We start from the raw sequence: 10,718 nt of genomic DNA on the forward strand, positions 1-10,718 counted from the left end.
GCATAGCTCCTAGGATCATTGGGACACTCAAACCCCTCCACCACGATAAGGTAGCAGCCCAAGGAGAGGGGTTTTAGTTGTAATACTATAAATGTAATATTTGTTGTCTGTCATTGTAGCTGGGATAATTTTACTTATTAAAGCTCATAATCTTACCACTTGAAACATCACTAGCCCTGAAGCTGCTGGTAGACATCGTGGTTGGAATTATCAAAGGTTTTTGACACCTGAGAGACACCGTAGCAACTCCTTTGTGTTTGGAAGAGGGGGGTGGGGGTGGGGGGAGGACCAGGAGGATGATTCAACTACTCAACCACTAGATGTCGCTGAAAACAACAAATCCTACACACTGTGCCTTTAAAATTAAGATGTGTGTTTTATTCTTTGCTTTTCTTTTTGGCCTTATTAAAGTTTTGATGTTGTGTAGTAATGTTTCTATGGACCACAGAAAAACCTGATATGTGCTGATTTTTGTAACTCAACTCTTATTTTTACTGAGAAAATGAGAAAGTGCTGACATGCAACATCATTAAAATAGTTGGAAGTTCCTTTAACATTATCAGTCCAGGTGAAAGTGACACACTCTGCCTGGACAAAGAAAACTCAGGGAAAACGTCACTAGTTGTGCTAAAACTCTACACTGGTACTTATCTGATAGTTTGTTTAATAAATTTGGGTGGCATATTCAAACAAAATTATGGTTAATAAAATGACTCATTTGAGATCTGTATGTTTGTGTGTATTAGTTTTCCAGTCATTGGGATGTCTTTCCCCTGCTTAAATTCATACTAAAACATATCAAAAATCATAGGTTATGTACTTCATGAGGTAACAAGTAAGCTGTAATAAGCTATTTGACTAATTGTCATCTTAATTTCCTAAATAAAAAACGGATAATAATACTTAGTGGTTATATTCAGCCTCAAAAAGGGACAAAAATGCACGAAAAAGATTTAAAAAATATTTGATTTTATAATTTTCTCTAAAATTTGGTTCGAAAATAAAGACACAAAAACAACCAGCAGATTAAAAGGAACATCTGCTGTTGTTTTACAGATGAACAGTAGGTGGCAGCAGCTCTCTGAGGATCAACGCGTCGACCCGAGGAGTAGAAGAAGAGTGACGCGCTTCCGGTCGCTAAAAGCCGCCTGTGGGTTTATGTTAGCTGGTGTTCTTTCAGGATAAAAGGATCAAACTTTAGCGTCCACACTTTCAGCCTCGGAGCTCCACGGTTTGTAAGTCGGCCTGTGAACAGCGACGCTTACGTGCCCGGCGACTCGTCGAAATTAATTCCCGTAAGAAGGAAACCAAAGCTGATAAGTTGGTCAGGTCGGTGCTTCAGAAGACTGAGTTCTGCTATGGCCAAGGTACAAGTGTTAAACGTTGCTGTACTGGACAACCCGAGTCCTTTTGGAAACCCGTTTCAATTCGAAATAACGTTTGAATGCATGGAGGATTTGCCAGAAGGTAGGTAATCTATTTAGCTAACAAAAGTATTGTTTTGTTTAAATGACACTGTTCGCTTTTTTTATGCAGCTGTTTCGTTTGGATACCCTGTCAGCTCCACGTTAGATATGTGTTGTGAGCCCGAAATTCACATTCACTTTATTTTGTTTAGTAATGGTTCACGTTCAGCCATGGTTTAGCATACTTTGATGTGTCTTTTTTTTTTCTTCTGTTGTTGAAAATTGGCGCTGGCGCGTTTGTCCTTAGAAGCCGCCTTTCCTCTGCTGTGATTGGTTTAAACACGTTCACGTGACATATTTGCTGTAAGCTTATTGGCTGACAAAAGTATGCTTGTGAAATAATAAAAAATGGGCTCAACGAGTTGCCGCGAACTACTGATAGAAGCAGAGAAAAAAAAATCAAACAAATACTCAATAAATTCACTTTTAAATCTGTTTTTCCCCGTGAGGATATTAGTAGTTTGCCTATTTAGAATAGATGAACAAATAAAACGGTGCATCCTGTCTACAAGTGTTAACATTACACAATAAAGTTTATGTTTAACATTTGTGAAACTCAGTTTTTGCATCATCCTTAAACATGCTTAAAAATATTCGTATCGTGTCAAATACCATGTCGATCACTCTCATTTCTGCTAAACAAACAAGTCAAACAAGCTTTCTATAAAGAGCCCTTTTTATAATCTATAATCAGTTGAGTAGCTGGTATCTGTGGCGTTTTAAAACAACCACAAATGGATGGTCAATGAATGTTTGTAGACACGATTGGAAATGAAATGATTTGGCATGCATGATTTAACTTATAGTCCTCAGTATGCAAATGTAAAAAAAAATCTGACTAATGTTTAAAAAATGATAATGCTGCATGTTGGCCATTGTGTGACATAAACTAGTTTATTATTCGACGCAGTCAAAATAAATAAAGAAAATGTAAAACAGAAAATCCTGACTGGATTCAACAGTATGAAATTAACCTGCATCATCTACTATTGGTTCTGTTTGTTTAATCAAGATGAGGACATTTTTGCTTGTTTTTTAAGTGGATAATATCCAGCAAATAACCAGTCTCTTACATAATAATAATAATAATAATAATAATAATAATAATAATAATAATAAGGGCATCAGAGTTTTGTTAATGGCACAAAATGAACATGAACATGCTGTTTGTTCTGGTTTTGGGTATTAGTCTTTTTCCATCCATCCATTTTCTTCCGCCTATCCGGGGTCGGGTCGCGGGGGCAGCAGCTTCAGAAGGGAGGCCCAGACCTCCCTCTCCCCAGCCACTTCTTCCAGCTCCTCCGGGGGAACTCCAAGGCGTTCCCAGGCCAGCCGAGAGACATAGTCCCTCCAGCGTGTCCTGGGTCTTCCTCGGGGCCTCCTCCCGGTGGGACGTGCCCGGAATACCTCACCAGGGAGGCGTCCAGGAGGCATCCTTACCAGATGCCCGAGCCACCTCAACTGGCTCCTCTCGACATGGAGGAGCAGCGGCTCTACTCCGCGTCCCTCCCGGATGACCGAGCTTCTCACCCTATCTCTAAGGGAGAGCCCAGCCACCCTGCGGAGGAAACCCATTTCAGCTGCTTGTATCCGGGACCTCGTTCTTTCGGTCATGACCCAAAGCTCATGACCATAGATGAGGGTAGGAACGTAGATCGACCGGTAAATCGAGAGCTTCGCTTTCTGACTCAGCTCTCTCTTCACCACGACGGACCGGTACAGCACCCGCTTTACAGCAGACGCTGCGCCAATCCGCCTGTCGATCTCCCGCTCCCTTCTTCCCCCATTCGTGAACAAGATCCCCAGATACTTAAACTCCTCCACTTGTGGCAGGACGACCCCCCTGACCCGGAGAAGGCACTCTGCCCTTTTCTGGCTCAAGACCATGGCCTTGGATTTGGAGGCACTGAGCCTCATCCCGGCCGCTTCACACTCGGCCTCAAACCGCTCCAGTGAGAGCTGCAGATCTCGTTCCGATGAAGCCAACAGGACCACATCATCCGCAAAAATTAGAGATGTGATCCTAAGGCCACCAAAACGGATCCCCTCAACACCTCGGCTGCGCCTAGAAATTCTGTCAATGAAAGTAATGAACAGAATCGGTGACAAAGGGCAGCCTTGGCGGAGTCCAACTCTCACCGGTATTGGTCTTTTTAATTAATTAATTTATTTTACATTTATTCATTTGCCTATATTAACTTTCTTGGAGGTAAATTTGTAAAGAACAATAAATATTTATATATTTTTTAATTTATTTATTCACTTGAATGAACACTAAAATTATGTATTTATCTCCTTTATGATTCCTGGTCAAACATTTGGTAGCACAACTTTTGACCTCTAAATGTTATTGAAGTGTGCACTGAACTAAACTAAAACCTGAAGTTGTTTACATGAAAGTTATGATAAAAAATGATTATTTACCCAGTGAAATAAATTCTACAAAGATGAAATTTTTGCATTGCTTTTTTTCCTATGTGATCAATAAAGAGTTAAAGGGTTAAAGATCTCCTCTCTGTCATGGATTTGGATTGATCTCAGCTGTTTGCAAAGGTTGTGGTAAAGAACCGCTGATTAAAAACAAAGATTCTCTTAAAAAAAGCTAACACTAAGTCTCAGTGTTTTTAAATAAAGCTTAAATCTTACTCGCGTCAGAAAAACGCAGAGTTGAATTCTGTCACTGACCTGTTAAACTGAGATTTACATCATGTTTGTGTTTCGGTCAGATTTGGAGTGGAAGATCATCTATGTTGGTTCAGCTGAGAGTGAAGAATACGACCAGGTTCTGGACTCGGTTTTAGTGGGCCCAGTACCAGCTGGAAGGCATATGTTTGTTTTTCAGGTGAGTTTTCAGTAGTATATTCTGGGCTAGAATGGGCATTAAACGCATGTTGCATGTCTATGATTTTTAAGTGCGGGCATTTGATTTGCTTGACATTGTTATAAATTAGATTATGCTAATTTTAATGTCTTTTGCTCCTCAATTAGGCTGATGCTCCTAACACCGCACTGATTCCTGAAAGTGATGCTGTCGGAGTGACAGTAGTCCTCATAACATGCACCTACCGAGGACAAGAGTTTATTCGGATTGGTTATTACGTCAACAATGAATACACGGATCCAGAACTACGAGAAAATCCACCTCTAAAACCAGACTACACTCAGGTAACACAAACTAATAAGAAATGTCAGAAACTGTAATGTAATTGTAGACAGCTTTATATTTACTTCACTCTCTTCGTGCTTCTAACAATAAAAGGTGTTAAATGTAGGGCACATACAGTATTTGCAAAAAAAAGGTTTTAGTGAAGTAGATTTTGCTCCCACCTAGTGTCTTGAAATAGACATTACATGGCCTTGGTTTTGGTGATAAAAAAAATAGAATTTAAGTAGTTTATACTTTACTTATAGTTTTGTTGGTTTATGGAAGTGTCTGTTGAAGCATTATTGTATTTTAAAATCTTCATCAATCAACCTGCCAAAGACCATCCATACCGTATACCTCTGTATTAACCAGAGATAATATGTCGGTATGAAAAGATCCCTACTACCCTGTGCACATTATTTAGTTGACCACATCATGTCTGCCTCAGCTCACTTTCTATTCAACTTTTCAGGTTTTAAAATCCACTTAGTCTTCGCACCGTAATATTCAGGACAGTAGCCTCAGTGGTTTTCTGTCATAGGCCGTGTTAACAAAACAGCTCTAACACAGAAACCCTTACAGAAGCTAAACTGTGATAAATTTGAGATGCCTGTGACAACTCTGCCCATTTTGAGAAAAAAATGTTTGCACAAATTTTGTATAAACGTTGAAAATCAAAAACCTGCAAACATTTCCAGAGTTGTTTTTAGGGACGCACKATAACTTATTTTAAGAACCGATAACAGATAACTTTCTCCTTCTAATGGCCGATAATAACTGATAACATGCCAGGAGATAAGATGAGTCAAAAATGGGTAAGATCATAACATAAACAAGACCAAAACCAAGTGACACTGTAAATTATACTATTTGAAATAAACTCTTAAACAAATATTTCTTAAAATATATCAAACAAAACAATTTTTCTAATGTCCATCTTTTTAAATAAGGCACATTAATTATAAAAAGACCTTTTAACACTGATCTCAGATTTAAACTAAAGAGAAAAGGTCATTCCACACGTTCAAAACAGATAATGCACTAACACAAGTTCGATAGAAAATACATTAGTTTTTATCATAAATATGATTTAAAACAATTTTCTACGTGAAACGGTGCTTCTGAGAGTGTGAATGCATTACGACTGCATCATACAGGAAGACACAGTTAGCAGCAGCTCAGCATGGTAAACCGTGTCTAACAAGGAGATAAAAGCTTCAGGTTTAGTGAGGGTGAGCGGCTGCATGTCAAGCTCCATCATTTCCATCGTTAAAGTGCTTCAGATCTGCATCATCTCTGGCACTTTTTTTGGGATTTGTCAAAATCATCAGCAATGATTTTAAGTACAGATGAGTTCTTGAACGCTAGCTTGTTGTTGTTAGCATTTTAGCAGATGGACTTCGTGCTGCATTCAGGAGGTAACGGACATTACATGTTCTCAAATTGGGAGTAGTTGTTCTGACTGTTTTATATTCATAATTATAAAGTTTGTGTGTTGAAGTTTGTGTGTAACATACTGGTTTAATTGTTAAAATAATATTAAAGGGATCCATGATTAGTTGTAACATTAGACTTTATTTGATAAACATAACTTTAAAATAAAGACTGTAAAAATACTGTAGGATATTTAGTTATTTAAAAATATATTACACGGACGTGGCCATTTTATTTACACGCAAAGCATTCTGGGTAAATGATGACGTGGATAGGTCCTCGGTGTGAGCGAGTTATATCCACCCTGAAGGTTAATCTTGGACAATATCTGATGATCGACTCTTTTAAATGAAACCAGAGAGCGTTGACAGAGAGGAGAAGGTAGAAATGACTCAGCCTGGAACTGAAAATATGGATGGAGGACAACAGAGCTGCTTCATGGAAGAACAACCTCAGCTTAGCCTGTTAGCTTTAGCATTAGCCCTGATGCTATCACCATATACAGTATATGTATTAGCTCAGCGCTACACGTTCTCCTCTCGTCACTGAGGTCCTCCATCCACATGACAGAGAGGGGAACACAAAAATGACTCAGCCTGTAACTGAAAATATGGATGGAGGACCTCAGTTTAGCTTGTTTGTCGCGCTAGCACCGAGCTAATGCATATAAGGCAATATAGTGTCAGTGCTAGTACGAAGGCTAACAGGTTAAGCTGAGGTTCTTCTTCTTGAAGCAGCTCTGTTGTCCTCCATCTATATTTTCAGTTAGAGGCTGAGTCATTTCTACCTTCTCCTCTCTGTCAACGCTCTCTGGTTTCATTTAAAAGAGTCGATCATCAGATATTGTCCAAGATTAACCTTCAGGGTGGATATAGCTCGCTAGCAGCCTTGCACCGAGGACTTATCCACGTCATCATTTACCCAGAATGCTTTATATGTACAGTGGTTTGCAAAAGTATTCATACCCCTTGAACTTTTCCATATTTTGTCACATTACAACCACAAACATAAATATATTTCACTGGAATTTAATGTGAAAGACCAACACAAAGTGGTATACAATTGTGAAGTGGAAGCAAAATTTTACATGAATCAAAACATTTTTTACAAATAAAAAACTGAAAAGTGCGATGTGCAAAATTATTCAGCCCCCCTGAGTCAATACTTTGTGGAGCCACCTTTTGCTGCAATTACAGCTGCAAGTCTTTTAGGGTATGTCTCCACCAGCTTTGCACATCTAGTGACTGCAATTCTTGCCCATTCCTCCTTGCAAAACAGCTCAAGCTCAGTCAGATTGGATGGAGAGCGTTTGTGAACAGCAGTTTTGAGATCTTGCCACAAATTCTCAATTGGGTTTAGGTCTGGACTTTGACTGGGCCATTCTAACACATGAATATTCTTTTTTTTAAACCACTCCATTGTAGCTTTGGCTTTATGTTTAGGGTCGTTGTCCTGCTGGAAGGTGAACCTCCGCCCCAGTCTCAAATCTTTTGCTGACTCCAACAGGTTTTCTTCCAAGATTGCCCTGTATTTGGCTCCATCCATCTTCCCATCAACTTTGACCAACTTCCCGGTCCCTGCTGAAGAGAAGCACCCCCAGAGCATGATGCTGCCACCACCATATTTGACAGTGGGGATGGTGTTTTCAGAGTGATGTGCAGTGTTCTTTCTCCGCCACACATAGCGTTTTGCATTGTGGCCAAAAAGTTCAATTTTGGTCTCGTCTGACCAAAGCACCTTCTTCCACATGTTTGCTGTGTCCTCAACATGGCTTCTGGCAAACTGCAAACGGGACTTCTTATGGTTTTCTTTTAACAATGGCTTTCTCCTTGCCACTCTTCCATAAAGACCACATTTGTGTAGTGCACGACTAATTGTTGTCCTGTGGACAGTTTCCCCCACCTGAGCTGTGGCTCTCTGCATTTCATCCAGAGTCACCATGGGCCTCTTGGCTGCCTCTCTGATCAGTGATCTCCTTGTTCGGCCTGTAAGTTTAGGTGGACGGCCTTGTCTTGGCAGGTTTACTGTGGTGCCATACTCTTTCCATTTCCGGATGATGGATTGAACAGTGCTCCGTGAGATGTTCAAAGCTTGGGAAATCTTTTTATAACCTAAGCCTGCTTTAAACTTCTCCAAAACCATATTCCTAACCTGTCTGGTGTGTTCTTTGGACTTCATGATGCTGTTTGCTCCCCAATATTCTCTTAACCAACATCTGAGGCCGTCACGGAGCAGCTGTATTTGTACTGAGATTAGATTACACACAGGTGGACCCTTTTGAGTCATTAGCAGTCATCAGGCAACTTCTGAATGCAATTGGTTGCACTCAGGGAAAAGGGGGCTGAATACTTTTGCACGTCACACTTTTCAGTTTTTTATTTGTAAAAAATGTTTTGATTCATGTAAAATTTTGCTTCCACTTCACAATTGTATACCACTTTGTGTTGGTCTTTCACATTAAATTCCAGTGAAATATATTTATGTTTGTGGTTGTAATGTGACAAAATATGGAAAAGTTCAAGGGGTATGAATACTTTTGCAAACCACTGTAAATAAAAGGGTTCCGTCCGTGTTAAAATATATTTTTACAGTCTTTATTTTACAGTTAAAATTAATTTTTATCAAATAAAATCTAATGTTACAACTAATCGTGGATCCCTTTTGCTAATTCTTAAAATGACTGGTTGTTTTTCAACACGGAGTATTTTAATTATTTTTCTAGTGAGAAAGTTGTTTTTTCCGACGCAACTTGAACGTTGCTCGGGTCGTGTTGGGCGGGACGCGGCTTGACCAAAAAGGATAAAAATAAACACGCATTCTCATCGCCGCGCTGACAAACATGTACATATATTATATGTTCAGTTTGTTATGATATCGGGCCGATAACTGTCGTGCACCCCTTGTCGTCACAGCCCAGTGTGGTACAACCTTAATACACAATAAAATCCTATTTATTCAAACTCTGGAACAAAACACCAGCTTAATTGACTACATGGTATTCTGTGAGTAAACTGACGGGAAGTGCTGTTTAAATGCATCGAAGTCTGACATTTGATTCATGTTTCTCTATTTCTTCTTGTAGCTCCAGAGGAATATTTTGGCCTCCAACCCTCGAGTCACCCGCTTCCACATTAACTGGGAGGGCTTGGCTGACAAGATGGAGGACTGTGAAAATGTTGACCCGTCTCCAAACATCGGTGGTATGCTTCCTCCTCCTTGTATGGCCGGAAAGTTGCCGCCCCATGGACAGATGCCAGACAACTCCATGGACTGCATGTAAGGGTCCGTAGACTCTTATTATGGACACGGAGCTCTTCGAACAACCCCACATTTCAACAGAGTGGCCATATATCTACATGAAACGTGGACATTAAAGGGGACATTCTGACTCGGCAGCATGGACGTTACTGCGATGGGCCTGAAATTGTTACTAACTTTGGTTCTACTCTTGTACGCTCTCTCAGATCTACAGCCAGAATTGCCTTAAATAATCACATGTTTGTCTTTAAATGGCGTTGCAGGTTTGAGTCATTAAGGTAGTTCTATCTTTAAACAGGCTTGCATCATCGAGTTGTTATTCACGTTTTTAATACTCAGATTTTGTTTATCTCATTGGTATGTGCACAATTCAAAACCTTAGGAAATGCTCTGTTTTTGATAGGGTTGGGCAATATTGGCAAAAAATGAATCACGATTAATTGTGGTGTTTAGCCGATAACGATTAATTTGATGATTAATCCCCTGGAGTCCCTCATGTCCTGGTCACATGACCAATTTAGTGGGAAAGATTTGCTCTTCATACAAATCTGTTCCAAACTGTGTCAAAATTAGATTTCAGGCTGTACATCACATTTAAAACTGTTGAAAGATAAATAAATTACGTGGTTTTTTTTTTATTTAATGTTCATCGTATTTGAAGCAGAGAGGAGCGGACTCTGCCTGGTGGCATTAATTGTATTAATCATCAAGTGCCAAAAAATAATTGATTAATTGCACACAATACGATTATACCCAACCCTAATTTTTGAATAGATGTAGCACAAACAAGCCAAAGTGTTCGGAATGTGTTGCATCATTGTGGACCCCTGCTGGTGAAACACATCTTTGTAACAAAACCATGTTTTGCTGGAACTTCATTCACTGTAATCTGGACAAGCAACGCAGGCGCAGTATTGAACCTTATTTTTGGAAAAATGATTATTCTTTGTAAAATAAAGTCTAAAATATTGAAGGCGAAAAGAAAGTGAGTGAGATGTTGCTGTCAAGTCACGTGGATGAAGGGCTTATTGTAAATAACATACTTGTAGCGCTTGTTTTGTCTGAATAAGACCTATAGTTTCATTTTGTACTCCACATATGTTCCCTGTGTAGTTTGTAAAAGCAATGGGATYAATAAAGTTTTTTGTTTATCTTGTGCTGCTTTCTGCTAACCTGTTTGATATGTGGTGGTTTGGAGGGAGGGTGAGAGTGCAGCAGCAGCACGTGTTTGTGTGCACATCAACCCACTCTTCACCCTCCCATCACTGATTCCCCCCCCCCACTCCAATTTCATTCATAAAATACAGCAGCATCACTCCACCATTTCCACTCCAGCCTCGCGTCGCTAGGCAACTGCAGCACAAAAAGGAGGAGAGCTGGGTTCTGTCTGCTCCCTCAACCATTTTATACCAGTC

General features: G+C 39.8%; 1 protein-coding gene across 1 annotated transcript; it reads left to right on the plus strand.

Annotated features, from left to right (window-relative positions):
* Nucleotides 1-1,114: 1,114 nt before the first annotated feature.
* On the plus strand, nt 1,115-9,778 carry LOC106526232 (histone chaperone asf1b-B). Its single transcript, XM_014020795.1, has 4 exons — nt 1,115-1,467; nt 4,193-4,308; nt 4,455-4,631; nt 9,128-9,778. The coding sequence occupies exons 1-4, from the start codon at nt 1,359-1,361 to the stop codon at nt 9,323-9,325; spliced, it is 600 nt and encodes a 199-aa protein (XP_013876249.1). The 5' UTR covers nt 1,115-1,358; the 3' UTR covers nt 9,326-9,778.
* Nucleotides 9,779-10,718: the final 940 nt, after the last annotated feature.

The sequence above is a fragment of the Austrofundulus limnaeus genome, unplaced genomic scaffold (assembly GCF_001266775.1).
Source record: "Austrofundulus limnaeus strain Quisiro unplaced genomic scaffold, Austrofundulus_limnaeus-1.0 Scaffold265, whole genome shotgun sequence".
NCBI classification, from domain to species: Eukaryota; Metazoa; Chordata; class Actinopteri; order Cyprinodontiformes; family Rivulidae; genus Austrofundulus; species Austrofundulus limnaeus.